Here is a 20,561-nt window from a genome sequence, read left to right as displayed (position 1 = left end):
CCTAGAATCCCCATACGGACCACATGTTCACAAAACACTTTAGGCGGTAAACCTTTAGTGAACGGGTCAGCTATATTGGAGTTTGTGTCAATGTGCTCAATGCACACTAAACCATTCTGAACTCGATCTTTTACCGCAAGATACTTTATGTCGATGTACTTAGACTTCGAAGAACTTCTATTGTTCTTTGAGTACAACTCGGCTGCCTTATTGTCACAATAAATCTTCATTGGTCGTTCAATATTATCGACCAATTTCAAGTTAGAGACAAAATTTCGAAGCCATATAGCATGATTAGATGCTTCAAAGCAAGCTATGAACTCTGCTTCCATGGTTGAAGAGGCTATAAGAGTTTGCTTAACACTTTTCCAAGAAACAGCTCCTCCAGCCATCATGTAAATGTATCCGGATGTTGAGTTTCTACTATCAATACATCCAGCAAAATCTGAATCGGAGTATCCTACGATCTCTAGGTGATCATTTCTCCTGAAGGTGAGCTTGTAATCCTTCGTCCTTTGTAAATATCTCATAACCCGCTTTACGGCCTTCCAATGATCTAGACCTGGGTTACTCAGATATCTGCCCAACATTCCTACAATAAAGGCCAAATCTGGACGTGTACAAACCTGTGCATACATAAGACTCCCAACTGCAGACGAGTATGGGATCGCCTCCATTTCCTTCTTCTCAAGATTCAATTTTGGACATTGGAGCAAACTAAATTTATCACCTTTTGCCACAGGTGTGTCTCCTGGTGAACACTTTTCCATGCCAAAGCGTTGGAGAACTTTATCGATATAAGCCTTTTGAGAAAGACTGAGGATGCCTTTTGAGCGATCTCGGTCTATCTGAATACCCAAAACAAATGAAGCATTTCCAAGGTCTTTCATTTCAAAATTATTTGAAAGAAATACCTTAGTTTCATGCAACATGCCTATATCACTGCTTGCTAGTAGAATATCATCTACATACAACACCAGGATAATGAATTTGCTCCCACTCGTCTTGAGATATATGCACTGATCAATGATATTTTCCTTAAAGCCAAAGGAGGTAATAACCTCATCAAATTTCCGGTACCATTGTCGGGACGCCTGCTTTAAGCCATAAATGGACTTCTTTAACTTACATACAAGCTGTTTTGAGCTACTCGACTCAAAATTATCAAGTTGTATCATATATATGGTTTCTTCAATGTTTCCATTAAGAAACGCTGTTTTTACGTCCATTTGGTGAAGCTCCAAATCATAATGAGCTACCAGAGCCATGATAATCCTTAGAGAATCCTTCGTAGAGACTGGCGAGAATGTCTCTTTGAAGTCGACTCCTTCCTTCTGTGTAAAGCCTTTAGCGACAAGACGTGCTTTATATCTTTCAATGTTACCTTTTGAGTCTCTTTTGGTTTTAAATATCCATTTGCAACCAATTGGCCTCGCCCCTTTAGGTAACTCGACAAGATCCCAAACATCGTTGTCAGCCATAGACTTTAACTCTTCCTTCATGGCCTCAATCCACTTTTCACAATTTGAGCTCGTTTTGACTTCATTAAGAGAAGTTGGATCGTTTTCCAATCCTAAGTCATATTCGTGCTCATTAAGATAGACAATGTAATCATCAGAAATTGCCTTTCTTCTTTCTCGAGTGGATCTTCTAAGTGGCTCCTCAACTTGAGGTTGTTGATTTGGGACTTCCACAGTTACTTCCTCTGTTTCCAAAGGTGCTTGTCCAGCTTGTATAGGGAAGGGTTCCTCATCTACTACAGGATTAGTCTGTATGATTGTATTTGATGAAATACCTTGATTCACGGGCTGAACAATGAGAGGTACTATGACTTGATCATTGTCAGTAGTGACTATAGGAGAAGTATTTGCATACTCCTCCTCAAATACAATTCCTTTATTTTGACTACTCCCACTATAATCAACATCCTCAATGAACTTAGCGTTCCCTGTTTCGAAGAATGCCTTGTTTGAGGGATCATAAAATTTATAACCCCTCGATCTTTCAGAGTAACCAACAAAATAACAACTAATTGTCCTCGAGTCCAGTTTCCTTTCGTTAGGCTTGTAAGGCCTAGCCTCAGCTGGACAACCCCAAACATGCAAGTGCCTAATATTAGGTTTCTTGCCTGTCCACAACTCGTAAGGGGTTGTAGTTATTGCTTTACTTGGTACTCTATTCAATATATAAACTGCAGTTTTTAGGGCATCGCCCCATAGTGACTCTGGTAAAGAAGAATGACTAATCATGCTTCGTACCATGTCTTTGAGGGTACGGTTTCGTCTCTCAGCTACACCATTTTGACTTGGAGTTCCCGGCATGGTGTATTGAGGGACTATACCACACTCACTCAAATATTGGGCGAATGGTCCTGGACGTTGTTCTCCTGAACCGTCGTATCTGCCGTAGTATTCACCTCCACGGTCAGATTTGACAGCTTTAATCTTCTTGCCGAGTTGGTTTTCAACTTCAGCTTTGAAGATTTGAAACTTGTCCAGTGATTCTGATTTCTCCTGGATAAGGTAAAGGTATCCATAGCGCGAGTAATCATCGATGAAACTAATAAAATAACGTTGTCCATTCGATGATGCCTTAGGAAATGGACCACATATATCTGTATGTATTAGTTCCAACGGTTGAGTAGCTCTATATGCGCCTTTACCTCGTTTGTTTGTTTGCCCTTAACACATTCTATGCAAATTTTATATTCAGAATCGTTAAGGGAGTCAAGAATTCCTTCAGACACAAGTCTCTTGATTCTCTCCTGAGAGATGTGACCTAATCGTTTGTGCCACAATATGCTGGAATTCTCATTAGCTAATCTCCGCTTTGTACCCAAAGTGCTAATATGTAAATTTTCATCACAATTAGACTTTATGGTGTTTAATAGATACAATTTATCAATTAAGTTACCAGTACCAACAATATCAGACTTTAGAGAAATACTAAATAATCCATTTCCAAATGAACAAGTAAAACCAGATTTGTCCAGACAAGAAACAGAAATTAAGTTCCGTCTAAATGACGGTACAACAAAAGTATTTTCTAAATACAGATAAAAACCAGTACATAACTGAATTCTAAAAACACCAATAGCTTCCACTTTAACCATAGTTCCATCGCCCACGAAGATGTATCTTTCACCATCAGACGGCGTTCGGTAGTGGAGACAATCCTGCATAGTGACACTAATGTGAGTAGTAGCTCCTGTATCTATCCACCATGTGTCACTTGGTACAATAGCTAAATTAACTTCAGAACAAACAAGGTTCAGAAATATACCCTTCTTAGCACGCCAAGCGGCGAATTTTGAACAATCCTTCTTCACATGACCAGTCTTTTTACAAAAGAAACAGGAAGGTCCTGAGACCTGTATTTCTTTTGCTTTAGTCTGTGATGTTCCACCCACTGCAGTTGCTTTACCTTTAGTTTTGTTTCGCTTAGCAAACTTCTTGACTCCTGAGGTCGAGGCTAAGTGAGCACTTTCAGACATCTCCCGATTGATCCTCTCTTCTTCCTGAACACACTGTGCTATAAGCTCATTCAAACTCCATTTATCCTTCTGAGTATTGTAAGAGATCTTCAGTGTGTTATATTGAGCAGGAAGTGAAATGAGGATCAAATGAACAAGGATGTCATCTGATAGTTCCAATCTGAGTTCCCTGAGTTTGGAAACCAGATTAGACTTCTCCATAATGTACTCTCTTATGTTCCCCTTTCCTTTGTACCGCATGGTGACAAGCTTTGTTAATGCAGTGCTTATCTCCACCTTCTCACTCGCTGTGAAGCGATCAGAAAGTTGCTTAAGGAACTCCTTAGCACTCGTCTCAGTCAAGCCACTGCTTATTGAGTCCGGAATTGAGTTTTGCATGATCATTAAGCTCATACGGTCAGACCTTTCCCATTTTTCAAAAGCGACCCTCTGTTCAGAGTTACTTAAGTCTGTCAGAGGTGCTGGGCGGTCAGTCCTGAGAGCAACATCTAGATCCATACAACCAAGCACAATCATCACGTGCTTTTTCCATTTCTTGAAATTTGTGCCGTTAAGCACAGGAATGTTGTTCATGTTTGCAGATACTGCAGATACTATAAAATAAAGAATAACAAAATACATATATGCTCAATTAGAGTTCAAATTACATCAGACAAAAATTAACAACAATTGAAAACAACAAAAGTTGCAATTTGTGGGCCCATTTCAAGATATCAAGTGTAACATTACTACCTAGTCTTTGGACAGAGATAGTAACATACTAGTGATACTCTCGGATATTGGTACAAGATCTGCCAAATATTATGCCTTTCTTTGGACCGACATAATATTCGCATGACAACTAAGTATACCACATACCCTCGTCATAAGGCAATTTAAGGCTTCCCTTAGACCGGTAAAAGTGACCTTCCTTTGGGCCGATCACTTCACATGGGCTAAGACATGTTTATCTGCATCAACTATGACATTTTACCCAACAGGGGTTCACTTTGGTGACATGTCAGTTCAATGTCATAATCAGTGCAATAACCATCTAAGTTCTTGTCAAAATAAAATAATAATATTTTGAGACAAGATTAAATTAATAGCCTAACCTTATGTACAATGGTTATCAATATGTATCAACATATATCAATATATTTCATGTATAACAAATGTCAATTCATGATAATCAAATAAAGAATTTCAAATATATGTATAAAACAGAGACATTTTTGAAATTCCACCCAAATTTTGTTATACATCCATAATAATCAACCAAACATATACCTAAATATTTGGAACCAAAAGTATTAAAAAATGTTACTGTATCCAGAATAATTTTGATTCATAATTCCAAGAGAGAGGGATACTATATAGCGGAATTTCTATTAAAAGTTATTAACATAATATAATTTTATATTAGGGGAGACAAAAAATAATCAAGTATTTATGTATCCCTAAATCACTTAACAGAATCATTAAACCAAATTAACAGTATCTAATACTTAATTTTCTCTACAAAAGTAATAATCATCAGAGAATTTATAAGAATATTATCTACCCCAATATCTCTCAACTACCCAAATATTCAAACAGAGAGATTAGGGGAGAGGAATAGGGGAAAAATAACTACGATATTCACAGAAACTAACAGATTGAGGGATAATCTAAAGGTAAAACAGTTTCTTACGAATTATCTTAAACATCACAAACATGGTGAACAGAACACATAAAATCATCTCAAAATTCATACAAATAGTGGCTCTGATACCACTTGTTAGTATATTTCATCATTATAAACAAGAATCAAATATATATCAAGTCTAAACAATGAAATGCAGGAGTCATATTTGATGAACAGAGAGATGAAATTTAAATGATTTACTAACCTGAATCATTAGAAGCCATGATGATGATGAAGCAAAATCTTCCAAACCTAGAGAGATCTCTGTAGTAATTTTTGTCTTAATGGGAAGAGAACAAAATCAGAGTTATATCTCTCTGGTTCAGGGATTTGCCCCTTTATGAATCGGAACTCCCAACCAGTTATTGGAAGTTACCAAATTATTACTAAAGAGCCCATCATTTTTTAGTAATAATACTTAAGGGCTCTACACAATGCATATCTCTAATATGCCCCCCACACAATATAACTGATATTAAATAGGTCCACATAATAATTAATTAGACCACTAAGGACCCTCAATCGAAATAGCCAACATATTATATATTATGAACCTCATATTAAGTCCACATAACCATTAGTATTGAAAAATACTAACATGTCAAATCTGCAAATTAAGTTTTTATTCTGCAAATCGAATTTGCGGGACTTCCAAACCACGTTTACAAAAATAATGGGAAAGAAACGCAATTATTCTGGGTTTTTTTTTCTAAGTGGATCTTTTTATATTTTTCTAAATATAATCGTTCAATCGAAACCCGACATTTAATTAAAAGTGGTTAAGAAGCTTCGTCAGATTTGAAGATGAAATTTTCAATTGTTTTTCGTTTTTGTTCTAGATTTGCAAATTGAGTTTGCGTAATATGCAAATCAAGTTTGTTAAAATATGTAATTTTTGTTTCTATTTTGCAAATCAAGTTTGTCAAATCTGCAAATTAAGTTTTCATTCTGCAAATCGAATTTGCGGGACTTTCAAACCACGTTTACAAAAATAATGGGAAAGAAACACATTTTTTCCGTTTTTTTTTTAAGTGGATCTTTTTATATTTTTCTAAATATATTCGTTCAATCGAAACTCGACATTTAATTAAATAAATTATATATACTCATTTTTTTTTGAAAATTATTTATAGTTTATCTTTAAAAATCTTTTGACCTAAAACTTGAAAATACATTGGTTGCAAGAAACCAATCACATCTTGTCCGTTGAATTTGTTGCATAGTTCATTCACCAGGGACAGTCGTTGGATTTAGATTGAAATTGATTTGGTTAAATTTTAGGATTAAAAAAGAATCATTAGTGAAATTTAATTGTGTATCTGAGAAGGAAGTTTTCTCAAAATCTTTTTTTCCAAGTTTGCTTTCCTATATAATTTAATATATATCCTTTCCGGGAAGGAAGTTTTCTCAAAATAACCCAAAGTCCCTAAACACTTCTAAAATCATATATTCAACTTTCTCTAGGGGTTAGGGTTTAACAATTAATTGGTTGTATTTGAGCTAAAGAGTACACTGGTATAGTGAACCATAGGTTCAAAACCAATGGAGCAAGTTGAAGGCGGAGACAGGATTTCCGATACAGAAAGGGCTATAGCTACGGTTAGTCTTTACATAGATCCGCCCTTGGAACGAACTAATGATAATAGTGATACAAATATAGAAGAAAACCAATGGGACAAACTCGTCGATTCAATGATCGAAACAATATTAGCTCATCTTCCAATTGAAGACATTTTCTCTTGTCAATTTGTATGTAAAAGATGGAAATCACTCATCCTTGATTCTTCAAATTCAGCAAATCAGCACTTCAATAGTCTCCTACCTTTCTCATTCGTGGTTGCCAATGTTTTTTCTATTGTGGTTGAGAACCCTATAAGTAAAGTATCGTGTTTATTACCAAAATTTGATACCGATAAACACGAAAGAATTGTAGGCATTGCCATGAGAACATCAAGTTCAAAAGTAGGATCATCATCGATATGGAATTACAAAGTTTTTGTAGTTTATGAGAAATACTCTGAGCCTAATGATATTATGGGTGTGAAAGTTTTCTCATCGGAAGAAAATTCTAATAAGTGGGACGAGTTTCTTGTTACAAAACGCTACCGTGTAGGTCAAGTTAAATCGGATCAATCTTGGTTCAAACCGAATGGGGAGGTACTAGTAGGTGTGACAAGTTTAGGAGATGAAGGGCAAACATTGGTATATTTCCTTAACAAAATTAGTGGTAGATTAATATGGTTTGATATGAAGAAACACATATCATCAAGTTATTCGAAAGGTTTTAAAAGTAAATCTCATCCATCATTAAACTTGGTGCGGTGTGGCGGTGACGTTTTTTTGGTGGTAAAACATCGTTCGGTGGGATTAATTTCAATTTGGAAGATCAAGCACGATAAGATTAGATGGGAGCTTATCTCAAATAAGATGACCGATGAGTATAAATTCGAAGATCACAATATTAAGTGTAGTAGTAATAGAGATTGCATATTTATTAGTTTGAGTTCAACTAGAAATCACTTGTTAGTGTATAATACTACGAACAACACTTGGGTTTCGCCTCCCTCTGAGTTAAACTCTCGTGTGCTTCAAATATTCTAAAAACTCCAATCCTAATGCTAAATCCTGAAGTTTTTTTTCTTTGGAAATAAAGCATGAAGTTATATATGTGGCTATTTTGATTAGAGTTCTTTTGAGTGAGTTATCTTGTTCTCATAGTATACTCTATCTACCTCTCTTTGTCGGTTTTCGGTATACATTTTTTTTTGTCAAAGATCAATCAAGTTTTCCGTAGGGGCATACCCTTCTATATTTTACTTTTGCATATTTTATGAGACTATATTAATATCCTTCAGTATTTATTCATATTTTAGTTTACTTTCTTACTTAGACTCTAATATGTGTGATTTTTTTTTTTTTTGAAACTTGTAACTTCATTGATAAGGCCAAGCCAAAGTTGAGTACGTCAGGAAGTTAAAGTGGACTGAACAAAGAAAACAAACAGTTACAGCCTTACAGGCCGGGACTCAATAGACAATGTAGTGGAGTTTAATTTTTAATTTGATCTACAATTCTGATAAATCTATTAAAGTTCTGGTGCTTATAAAATCATAAATATAAAACTCGCAAACAAAGCTAACAGCCGTCTTTGTTATTGTAATTGAATCTACAATCATCTACCTCAAATGTCCTGTTGACATTCTCAGACTTGGTGGAATGTGGTGATAGGGTTTTTATGGTAGTTCATTCATTCTCTTGATGAGGTAATTATTTTGAAGATAAAAAATGTGTGTAATTCAACCGGTCCGATTAGCCACAAGCAAAAAACTCAACCAGTCCAGATTAGCCATTTGGGAAGATTATCGACACGTGTACCTCTTTAACCTCATAAGCAATTGTAGATCTTAACAAAGGTACGAACCCGAATCTTTTATGATGGAAGTCGAAATAAACAACGGAGTTTTCAGCTGGTCTAATGAAGATGAAACAGATTTCGAGACTCAATAATGGAGGTTGAAAACAAGATTCAATTTTAAAGAGAGTGCATTAATGGTTTCCGTTTTGGAGAAGAATGAAGATAAAATTTCTGTTAATATGATCGTGTTTGGAGAGAGAAAGTGTGAGATAAAAATGGAAAACGAATTTTTGGAGATTTTGAAGGAAAATCAGTTTTTGTTTATATAGAAGGTTAGATTAGGTATTGTGATTTAATATAAATTCCAGGGATTTGTGTTTTCTCTAAAGATGGATACAAATGGACTAGATATCCATTTATGTTAATATTTTGATTTATAAACCTATTTTAAGATTAAAGAGGATTAAATCTGTTTTTAAGTGTAGATTTTTGGACCATAAGCCCATTATTTATGCAAATCTTCCTCTATTATTTATTTTGAAAAAGTAAGTTCTAAAATCACTTCCAAAATAGTTAATAGTAATAACTTTTCTAAAATCTTTCCAAATTTATTTCTAAATCATGTCATATTTATTATTCTATCATCCTAAATTCATTCCCAAAAAATCTTTGAAGAAAATTATTTCTAAACTATAGATTTATATTTTTTTAGACCGCGACTTTGGGGAATAAAGAAAATTCTCCGGGGAATAAATTCTCGAGGGAATCCAGATTTTTTTGAAAATTCTCCGGGGAATAAATGTTTATGGGGAATACAAAGTACATTTTTTTGAAAGTTCTCCTCCATCTCATCTGTTCTCTCTGCCACTTCATCTTCTCGACACCTCATCATCTTCTCCGGCGAAAGTGGCCGACCGGCCAATTTTCCAGCCGGCGACCTTCAAGCATAAAAAAAAAGATTTAATTTTCCCTCTCCTCTCTCTCCTTCAAACATAAAAAAAATCCAGTTCCATATTTCCATTGTCACAGACGAGGGGTTGAATATCTTCAACATCTGCCATCTTTTATTGCCTGTTCATGGAGAAAGGGAAAGCGAAAAATCCTTTAAAATCATTACTTGTTAGTCCCTTTATTTATTGGATTATGATTTGGATCTCCAATAAATCACTTGGTGGCATCAAATACCCATAAATCGTCGAACAGATAGTAGAAGCTCGCATCAAGACTTCACATTCTCTGTTGTTTGGCGTCCGCCATGGCCGTTGAAGCTACTAAATTAGGGTTTCATTTGATTAACTCTACTTCTCCTCAATATCATAATCATCCTACATATGCCATAACAACACCGTTTATTAGTCTGAGAAATACTAGTTTGAGTTCTAATAGATTCTCTCCTTCCACCAGCAGACGAAGACTTAGAGAGAGAAACTACTCCAACTCTCGAAGAATTTCAGCGTCATTACTCGAGGAAGAACAAAAACAGAAACAACTTTCATGTACTGAACCTGAAACTAAACTCATCGATGCCCTAATTGGTATTCAAGGAAGAGGTCGTTCTGCTTCTCCTCTCCAACTCAAGGTTTTCCATCTCTCTCTCTCTAATAATTTCCAATTTCTATCTCTAACTTTGGTTGTTGGTAAATTAAAACAGGATGTAGAAAGGGCAGTGCAAAATCTAGAAGGTCAAGAAGGTGTGATCCTGTGAGTGTAAAGATCTTACTTTAATTTTTTTTCCTGTCATTTTAGTTCTACCAATGTCTTGATTGATTTTGTGGATCCCCTTGTGATGTTAACTAGGACGCCAATGGTATGTTCCTTCTCTCTCTCTCCGGATCTGTTCTAGAGAGGGAAAAAAAGAAAAAAAAATTGAGAGAGAGAGAGAAATTTTTTTTTTTTTTTTTCTTTTTTATGTTTGAAGGTCGCCGGCCGGAAAATTGGCTGGCCGGCAACTTTCGCTGGAGAAGATGATGAGGTGTCGAGAAGATGAAGTGGCAGAGAGAGGCGATGAGATGGAGGAGCCTTTTTTATAACATCTTCTGAAATTAAAAGCCCCTTAGTAATAAAAAGAAACATAAAAAGTCAATCTTATTTGACTAGTTTTAAGAAAAGTCTTTATTCCTCGGAGAATTTTCTTTATTCCCCAAAGCCGCGGCCTTTTTTTATTTAAATTTTGTGTTCTTTTTTATGAAATCGAGTTCAACCCGCCCTTCCATAGGTCTACTCCGATCCTAGACTGGACCAGGGTATAACCAACCTAGGTTGAGGCCCCGTCGAGAACTACTTGAAAAAAATCCGAAGTATCTCTTCTTTTTTAAAATGTCTCGTTTGTGTCTCAAAAGTGATTAGGTGCAACTTAAGAGTTGAGAAAAAAAATCCAGAAGCCCAAGTACATCAACAAGTTATCCGCGCCTGATGAGTCAATAGGTTCCCAGTGTTCGAGAAAAAACTAAGGGTGAATTTAAGGACCACGAAATCGAAAAATCAGTGAAAACGGAACCAAGACTGGACTAAAGAAAACCAGACCAGAAAACTCCGATTTAAAATGATCGGTCTTTTCTTTTATTGAATTGGTTTGTAGGTTAGGTTAAGTCTTTTCTTTTGACAAGTCCATGAGCCCTGAACCAGACTGAATTAAATGATATATATTATCCATACAATTAATGAAAAAATATTAATGAATAAATTAAATATTATATCTTATAATTGAATTACCTATTAATCAGGAAGTAATGTTAGTTCAAAAGATAATGGTTGAAATTGCTAGCTCAAAAGATGTAGCCATTATTTTTTTTATTAAAATCCATTGCTCTTGTTGAATATATTAACACAGATTGCTGCAATTATTGGATCATACTCATGTGATCGCTTGGGGATAATAGTAGCCGCAAATTAATCTTTTAATTGTTAATATTTGGTTAAATAACGTTCAAATTAAGTTTAAACTGAAAAACCAGACCAAAAGACTGGTTTCCAAATGGGTGGTCTATTTTATTGTATACGGATTTATGATTGGATTTTTTTACTTATAACAACCGGAACATTGTAATAAGTATCCGTTCAAATATGTCAAAAAACCGGTCTATCCAGACAGATTTCACCCCTAACAAGAACTACCCATCCGACCCGTTAATTCTAGAGCCAACCTACTGGTTAAAAAACGGTCACATACCTTTGGCCAATTCCTAACAAGAACTACCTATCCGTGCAACTTTAGTCAATTTCTAGAAAAATAAAAAATAAAATAGTGTGTTGTTATAAAAGTAACTGTATTTGCATTTTAGCATTCGAAAAGGCCCATCTTGGCAAACTAACTCAACCAGTCCGATTAGCCAGTTGGACAGATTATGACACGTATACCTATTTTTCAGCATTCGGTTACATTAAAATTAGAATGTATTTAAGATTGCCTTCACAGTTTCCTAAATATATATACTCCATCTTCTTTTACAAACTTTCAAGAATCTTGTTAATCAAACACACAAATCCTGTCTCTGAACATATATATACATATAGAGAGTAGAATCGAATCCAAAATCATCATTATCGATGGAGCAAACACATGGTGGTAAGAGAAGGAAAACAGAAGATGAAAATCAATGGAACAAACTCGACGATGGGATAGCCGAAACAATATTAGCACAACTTCCCACAGGTGATATTATCTCATGTCAATCCGTCTGTAAAAGATGGGAATCAATCATCCTCCATTCTTCAACTACTTTTTCAAATTCTGCCTTCCAAAATCGCCCTAGTCATCTGTTTTTCCCCATTGGTTCTGACTTATCTTTAGACTTCACTTTTGTTTACGATATGGAAATTTCCAAAGTACGAAGAATATCTTTACCTTGCGACCTATCATCCAATTTAATTACTGTAATTCCTGCTTCCTATGGACTAGTCTGCTACAAAATATCATCAAAAGAAAATACTAATGATTTTTCTCTTGTGGTTAAAAATCCTCTGAGTAGAACAATGTCGCGTTTATTACCCAGATTCGATACAAATTGTTATGATAATATTGTGGGTATTGCCATGAGAGCATCAAATACTAACGGTGGTGGAAGTAAAAGAACTTCAATGTGGAATTATCAAGTTTTTGTAGTTTATGAAAAATTATCTCCTGAATACGTTATGGGTGTTAAAGTTTTTTCATCGTCCTCACAAGAAGAAAAAGGTAGTAAGTGGGATGAGTTTATTGTGCAAAGTATCAATGCTCATCATGAAGATCTAAACCCTACTCCTACAAATTCTTGCTTCGACGGAAACCATGAAAAAGTACTAGTCGGCGTGACAGGTCTAGGAGATGAAGGACAAATCAAGTTATACTTTCTTAACGGAACCAAGGAAAGTTTAATATGTTTAGATACCAAAGAACATAAATTATTCATATATCCCACATATTTTATGGATTGGTATTTTGCAACAGACTTGGTGGAATGTGGTGGTAGGGTTTTTGTGGTAGTCCATCATCCTGATAAGGTAGTGATTTGGAAGATTAATGATGATTATGATGAGAAAATGAGGTCATTTGTCACCCAGATTATGAGTGTACCGCTCGAATTTCGCAAACACAGTCGTTATAATAAGAAGGTGATCAAGTGCACCACTAGTTATGGGGATTTCATATATATTTGGTTAAAGAGAGGACGTAAAAGCTGCTTGTTAGTGGCTAATATCAAGAGTAAGACTTGGGATTTGATTCCTATCCAGTATAATAGGTATATGGTTCAACCTTTTATAACTGATTTACTTGCCAATGTTTAAATTGGGCTGTAGTGCATTGTTTGCGAACATGGAGGCTGCCCTATCACTACAAGCCGGAACCTAGAAAGTATGGAGTCGAAGTTCGTGGTCAAGACAGAACACATAGGTGATTCCAAGCTTGCCATGCTTGGCGCAAGTCTTAGTATTTTATTTGAGATAACAAAGTATGTGTTAAGTTGGGAATATTAATTTGTACACTTTTTTTTTTACCTAGAATGATACACAGTACATTATTCATTGAAAATTATTTCAGTGTGGATTGGCTAGCTACGGAACGTTTACAAAAAATTGCATTCTTATACCACATTGTCTTGCCAATGTTTAAATTGCTGGTAAAGTCGGGTTTAAGAAGATTCTCTAGTATCCATGATTCATACTTTTCAAACAGATGTAATATTTTTGGTTTCGTTTTCATATAGCAAGTAGGATTAGTTGAATCTAGAGTTGAAGCTCGCCTTGCCCGATGCTAGTACTTGTATTCTATTTGAGATAGTGTTACCCTTCTTATTTGACCAGTTCAAACTTTAGTTTATAACGAGATCTTCCGTGCCGAAGTCACGGGTTATACATATACTATAAAAAATTTCAGAGAGGTGGCAACGGGAACACACCTCGTACCAGAGACTGCTGAATTTCAGAGAGGTGGATGCAGAGGAAGCGAAGTGGAAAAAATAGCTTTCTCCTCGCCTGTGGGGGCCTATATGTGGAGCACACCAAAAGCAGCAGCCATTGGTGGCATGGGGGAAGGGGTAGCAGAAGCACGGACGGTGTGGCCCAGAACCATCTCCTGCACCTAATTCACTAGAATCTAGCAAGGGTGGGGGAGGTGGAGCACTTCTAGACCCTTCTTCTGAACCTAATTTCAACTTGATGCCCCCAAACTTAGACGAAGCCATTGACAATGGGATACTTGGACCTGCGGTTCAAAATAGAGCAAGATACATGATAACATTAATGATTTTTCTTGTTAAGGTACCAATGATGAATATAACTGAAACGTGAAAGTAATATTACTTCATCAATGAATGAGCTTCGTGCAACTTCCTGTCGTAACTTTTGTCGTGTATCTGCACATTTTTGTAACTAGTTTATTTTCACTTCAAATATAAGTTGGTGGCATCAACTTCACTTCATCAATGTGCTTCAATGTGTCCTCGAGCTACCTTTTCTTGCGCCCCCTTGTATTGTCAAGAGCACCGTCTGCTAGACTGCCCTCTTCATGATTTGGCACTAAAATAAATCTGTGCATGCATAAAAATTGATGAGAAAATCATGTCGGTATGCATAAAAAAATTTGAGAAATTACAAACCAATGACTAGAATTGAAGCTAGAAGAGAAGTATATGTTTCCTTATTGGCATCGATTGAGGAAATAGTAAGCTCACCATCATAGCCGCAGATTGGAATGGACACAACCAGTGGTTGTCCTGATGGTTTCATCTCCATCCTGCAAGGAGTTAGCACCGAAAACTTATATCAAATGTATATTCTTTGATATTCGACATGCAAAATCAATTCAGATTTCACAATTTAGAAAATTAAACACTACCTCAGTGCATAATTCAACAAAATAGTCGGGAATCTAGATATGAAGTAAAGAAGATATACGCAGTCGATAATTTAAAATAACCAAGAAGACCAAAAAAAAACACAGACCTGGCATACATAGAAATGAAGAACTGTCGAAGCTTAGAATATAGAGGAGATTCCATGTCACCAAATTCCTTCAAATTTGGTAAACTTAACAACTGATGCACCGTACTGCACAAATTCGCAGACATACTTACAGAAATTTGTGCCAGAAAGGGCCTCACCAAAAATGTCGTTCAACGCCCAGAAGGGCTACAATTCTTGCTTCAACCATACTTGCAGAGTTGCAGTAACCCGATCCACCTTCAGACCATAAAAGAATAGTAGAATCATATTTCATATAAAATAGTTTGTGGTTTTAATGCATTTGATACAAGAACTTATTATATATATATATATATATATATATATATATATATATATATATATGTATATATATCCAACACTGGTCCCGTTATATACATATAGAAAATACGAAGAGAAGAAGTAGTTGAATATGCCCAAAAGTGGTAGTGAATAACTATGATTTCACCAAACATTACAATATGGTGTTGAAGGGTGTCAATAAATCAGCACTTACGGTAAACGAGAAAAGTGTGCTTCCTATATTCATGCAATCTATCAATTTAAATCATATCTTATATGATAGAGCTACATCTAACGAAAATGTGGAATCCTTCATGAACCAAAATGGAGTATAGAGGTGAAGTTGCAAAGGCTAACCGTCAATAATAACAGAACCAGGTACTTGTTCACGTTGACCATAGATATGCATGAAAGACAAAGGGGTAGGCTGATTATTCGTCTTCCTGCAAACCAAGTCCCTCTATGAAGTAAAAATTATCAAAAAAATGAAATTCGAACACAGAAATCAAGCAAGAACTATGGATTCAGTTAAGTATAAGGAAATAAAAAACATACAACTTGAAACCCAAGTAAGGAATTAAGAAGCAAAACTAACCAATTCCACTGTCCACAGATCAACCAAAATCGAATTCCATGTTTTTAAGCGCAACGAGAACTAAACCAGGTATTATCAACCTTTCGACATTGAGAGAAGAGAGTGCCTGGAAACAAGACCAGTGTCAGCATCGCGGTCATTTATCAAAAAGTTAATGCTTTCATCCGTACTTGGTCAAGAAGAACTAGTTGATAGCATAGACATAATCAAACAGAAATACACCATTCCATAGCATAGGGACTATATGTAACAAAACAACTTGAGTTCGTATAAACAGAAAAATATGGGAAGAACGAAAATAGGTAGGCTGAAATAAATGGAAACAATCCCAGCCTTATATGTAAGTAATTAATCTTACCCCAAGACATAAGTATGACAGTGCCCGAGAAATAAACAATCAGAAATACACCATTTCATAACTTAGGGACTATATGTAACAAAACAACTTGAGTTTGTATAAGCAGAAACAATATGGAAAGAACGAAAATATGTAAGCTGAGATAAAGCAAGACTAAGAGAGAACTTTGCTTGCCAAGAGCTCTCACAGCACTGTGAGAAACTGGAATACAGGATAAATTTAAGTCAGTGTTACGGGGAAATAAAGAAATTTTCAGGGGTGTGAACTTTTGGGTGGAAACAAAAAAAATTAGAATTTTTTTTTACCCCAAACAACCAACTTTTTCAGCTTCTTCTTCCTTTCACCTACCACCACCATCTCCGGCAACTTCCACCATCTCCGGCGAAGTCCACCATTTCCGGTGACAATTTTTTTTGTTCTCCTCTCCCACTCCGGCGAAGGGGCTCCACTTTCCAGACGAAACCAGATCTGGTTTCGTCTGGAAACCAGATATCATCTGGTTTGAAGAACAAACTAGACGAGCTCCGGCGAAGGGGCTCCTCCCCTTCGCCAGAGACATTGAGAAGAAAGAGAGAACAAGAGAAGAGAGAGAAGAAAGAGAGAAGAGAGGGAGAAGAGAGAGAAACAGAAGAGAGAGAAACATAAGAAAGAAGAGAGAGAGAAGATGATGACGTCGCCGGCAACATCCGGCCGGCGACTTTTTTGCGGCGACATTAAAGGTGTGTTTGGTTTAATTTTTTTGTTTTCCACCGTCTTCCCAGGAAACTTTTCTGCTTTCCCCAAAACAGTGGCCTAAATTTAACATAACAAGAATTTGCACATAAGACTATTAAATAAGCATGACTAAGAGAGAACTTTGCCAAAACATATACTTCAGAAATCATGATAACATACCAACAGATCCAACCATGTTTTTGAGAAGAGTGGCAACATGCCCATAAAGAGAGGAGATGAAGCTTTCCAACTGCGTCATAGGAGCTGGAAAAGTGGCAAGAGACCAATCAAGAAAACAACATACTGAAGCAGCCAAATTATTTGTTCAAATTTATCCATTGAGTTACTCAAGTCTCTTAACAATACATAATGCTGAAACAAATTGAATAGTTTAAGCCAATTAGGTTTGGCTACTCTGGTGTGGCGCATATACGAAGTAAACGTTCATATCACATTATCCAAATAAATGGAATATAGAGGAAATGGCATCACAGCCATTTCAACATATAGATGTGATACAGAGAAAATTCATCTGGAAAATGACTTTTTTTCTGTCAAGGTCAGGCGCCTTAGACTTGCCAGTATCTAAGATTTTCTTCACCAAATGAACTGAATAAGTGTTGCATAAAAGGGTGATAAGTTTTGGCTGAAGCTCCGCAAACACAGCATCTCTTTCAGCTTGCATACAGTATTTAATGCAACTCTATGATGACAGGAACAAATTAGTGCAAGTTCATTAAACTTTTAATAGAACACACAATTAAAAACGTAAAATTTGAGCATAACCCAACAATCACAAGTTAGATAATACCTGCAAGACACGAGAAGAAACATGAGAACCTGCAATTTCTGGAATTGTTCCTTTCATCTTCTCGAGCGCTCGCCGCTCGATTTACCAACCTTAAAGAAGAAAAAGAATGAATTTGCTAATTTATTAGTTGGCCATGAATTACACAATACGGAACGCCAAATATATTTAAAATGACACTATATGCATACGTGGCTCAATCTTGTTTAGCAATATCACGTTTCCTCATCTTCTCCCATAGTAAATCGAGCTCCGAATCATAAAAAAAGATCTTCTTCATTAATCCCTCAATTTCATTCTAAATGAGTCTCCAAACGATTTCAAATCAACATATCCCAAACTGCAACCAATAGATAATCTTACTTGTTCAGGAGTGTAATGTCTCTTTCTTTTCTTCTTCCTCGCCTCCTCCAATTCCTGAAAAAACAACTATAAAGAAAACCCTCAAATTCAAGATACATACTCTTGCACTAAAACCCCAATGCACCAATTAAACCCTAAAATTTCTAAATGAATCTCCACAGAGAAAAAAAAACAATTAGAGAAGGAAATAGCTTCCTAAAAGGAAAATATGTCAACATTGAGAACCATCTCCCAAGTAAAATCAGTGGGCACTAAAGGTGATATTTGAGATCACAAAACCCTAAACTGAACTCAAAATATATTTCTCTAATCCATTTTCATATGCATCATAAATGTTATGAAGAGTAATAAACATTTACCACTTTAACAATAATCACTAGAAAAAAATACCACCTTGGCTTGATGACGAAGTTCCCTCTTTGTTTTGGGTTCTTTCTTTTCAAAAGCAAAATCTGATGATTTCTCATATTGACTTTTATCCGAGAAAGTTTTCCTAAAGGATTTAAAAGGCTTTTTTTATGTCTTTAGTTGAGGTTTTGAGGTTTATCGAAGAACCCTAAACTTCGCATCGCAGTAGCTTCATCTCACCATTTCTAGTGTTTCCATCTCGCGATATTCTCTCTTTCTTTCTCAGTAATCTCGCAATACGAGCTCTCTCTCTCTCTCTCTCTCTCTTCTCTCAAATTTTTCGAACTAGGGCAAACAGGTTAGGCACCGGAAGAAGGTGAGGGGTGAATACTTTGGCGTTACCCGCTTAGAATTAAAAATCTGTCCGAAGTAATCCAATTTTCTACAACGGTTTTGAAAAACCGTTGGTATTATCAATCGCTACCGACGGATTACATAAATCCGTCGCTAAAAAATCATCCATAAATGTCCCCTTCTTTGTAGTGAGAAAGGGTCAGCCAATGTCAGGTTCAGCCCTTGATTACTGAGAGACCCTCTAAAAGTTGATGTGAGAAGTTCTAGGGTCCCCTAACTTCTTCGTAAGGTTCTTGGGGAATTACAACCTTTTTATTTCTCGTGACTAAGAGCAACTCCAAGCACAGTCGGGCTGAGGCGACTGAAGCGTCCCCAACATGACCGTTGGGGACCCCAACGGTCATGTTGGGGATGATCTTGGTCGTTGGTCATCCAACGACCAGATCTTCCTTCTTTAGGCCTCTTTCATTATAAATTTAACTTATGACTCCAAGGAATAGGGGCGGTCCAGGCCCAAAGCAGTCGACAACCAAAGCAGCTGCTTTGGACCCTAACTTAACAAGGGCGCCAAAATATTTTTGTTTATAGGCACCACTTTAAAGGGATGAGTCGACAACCAAAGCCCATTAATCATAGAATGAGTCTTGCCTTTAACAGTTCCATGTCTTTCATGTACGATGATTCCCTGTCTTTCTCTATCTTCTATTTGGTATCTCACGAGTAATGAGTCTTATTCCTCTCTCCTACATTTTCTTTTCAATTTTGGTCTCTCATTATCTTCCACTTTCTCTTTGTTTTTTCTTTTAAATTTTGGTCTCTCTCCTACATTCCCTGTCAAGGAACTTGGAGTTTATGTCAACACTGTTAACCACTTGGATATCCAAATGTTGACTACCCTCTATCTTGCTCCCGTATCGCCTACCTTGATTAAATATGTATTGTGAAGATTGTTTCTTGGATATAATAAATTGAGTATTCAATTCTTAGTTGACAATTAATTGGTTTCTTGTCTATTTTGTTCTGCCGGTCTCATGTTGTTGTGATGTATTTCAAAATTAACGGGACACGACCACCGTTACTTTAGGTAGTTTTAAAAACGCCCAAATAAATGTCCAAGGTGACTCCATCAAGACAAAATCGAGAGAGAGCTTACGAGTGAGAGAGGTGCCTTGCCGGAGCTCCTCTGAAACTCCTCGTAAGTTATTCTCGTGCTTTATCCAATTGGGAACAGGTTGATAATAACATGTGTTATTGTATCCCATATCTGAACAAATAATACATTTGTTATAATCTGTATCTCAAGTACCCGATACCATAAGTTCAATTTGAAATTTATTATGTATAATAATACAAATTATATATAATTTTAGAAATACTGAAAAAATATATAACCCATGCACACAAAATACTAATTATCTCTTATAAAAAAATCATAGTTTTATACATTCTGTGAGTAAATCTAAATCCATTATTGAGCTCCATCCTCAGGTGTGAGCTTCGAAGGATCAGAATTTGCATTCGAATTACATGAACATCTACCCGAACATCTTGAAGATTTCACCTTATCACAATTGAACGAAACAAAGAAACGACCATTGGTAGCAAACTTAGGATGAAATGTCATTCCCATAATCCCAGACACAGTATCAAAATGTACTTCATCTGTTAAACGAGGACCTTAACTTTCAAGAGAGAGGTTTTTTCTAACGACGACTTAAACATTTAAAAGAGAGAGATATGGGAGAGCACAAATAAGTAATACAAACATTATTCATGAACAAGTCATA

At 36.0% G+C, this 20,561-nt stretch overlaps 3 protein-coding genes across 15 annotated transcripts; 1 reads left to right on the top strand and 2 right to left on the bottom strand.

Annotated features, from left to right (window-relative positions):
• Positions 1–2,933: 2,933 nt before the first annotated feature.
• On the bottom strand, positions 2,934–5,517 carry LOC147563097 (uncharacterized). Of its 2 annotated transcripts, XM_086664702.1 has the most exons (3): positions 5,365–5,517; positions 3,283–4,086; positions 2,934–3,175 (listed from the first exon to the last, which is right to left on the bottom strand). In XM_086664702.1, the coding sequence occupies exons 1-3, from the start codon at positions 5,381–5,383 to the stop codon at positions 3,147–3,149; spliced, it is 852 nt and encodes a 283-aa protein (XP_086520828.1). In that variant the 5' UTR covers positions 5,384–5,517; the 3' UTR covers positions 2,934–3,146. The 2 variants fall into 2 exon arrangements, with proteins under 2 accessions (XP_086520828.1, XP_086520827.1); XM_086664701.1 differs by lacking the exon at positions 5,365–5,517 and having other exon boundaries at positions 3,283–4,205.
• A 6,386-nt stretch (positions 5,518–11,903) lies between these two features.
• On the bottom strand, positions 11,904–18,824 carry LOC147563095 (pumilio homolog 24-like). 12 transcript variants are annotated; one of them, XM_086634639.1, is made up of 13 exons: positions 18,466–18,824; positions 18,073–18,138; positions 17,901–17,983; positions 17,713–17,801; positions 17,481–17,604; positions 17,082–17,165; positions 15,830–15,935; positions 15,592–15,677; positions 14,935–15,171; positions 14,664–14,725; positions 14,442–14,519; positions 14,293–14,345; positions 13,762–14,194 (listed from the first exon to the last, which is right to left on the bottom strand). In XM_086634639.1, the coding sequence occupies exons 4-7, from the start codon at positions 17,767–17,769 to the stop codon at positions 15,874–15,876; spliced, it is 327 nt and encodes a 108-aa protein (XP_086490765.1). In that variant the 5' UTR covers positions 17,770–17,801; positions 17,901–17,983; positions 18,073–18,138; positions 18,466–18,824; the 3' UTR covers positions 13,762–14,194; positions 14,293–14,345; positions 14,442–14,519; positions 14,664–14,725; positions 14,935–15,171; positions 15,592–15,677; positions 15,830–15,873. The 12 variants fall into 12 exon arrangements, with proteins under 12 accessions (XP_086490697.1, XP_086490710.1, XP_086490765.1 ...); XM_086634650.1 differs by lacking the exon at positions 17,901–17,983; XM_086634631.1 differs by having other exon boundaries at positions 17,901–18,126; positions 18,466–18,805.
• Positions 12,061–13,278, top strand: LOC147563096 (F-box only protein 13-like). Its single transcript, XM_086654816.1, has one exon. The coding sequence runs from the start codon at positions 12,061–12,063 to the stop codon at positions 13,276–13,278; it is 1,218 nt and encodes a 405-aa protein (XP_086510942.1).
• Positions 18,825–20,561: the final 1,737 nt, after the last annotated feature.

Source organism: Eschscholzia californica, unplaced genomic scaffold, assembly GCF_041429995.1.
Source record: "Eschscholzia californica isolate CP2 unplaced genomic scaffold, dmEscCali1.0.p SCAF_1, whole genome shotgun sequence".
NCBI lineage: Eukaryota > Viridiplantae > Streptophyta > Magnoliopsida > Ranunculales > Papaveraceae > Eschscholzia > Eschscholzia californica.
The sequence above is the reverse complement of the archived record's forward strand: the minus strand, read 5'-3'. Positions and strand labels throughout refer to the sequence as shown.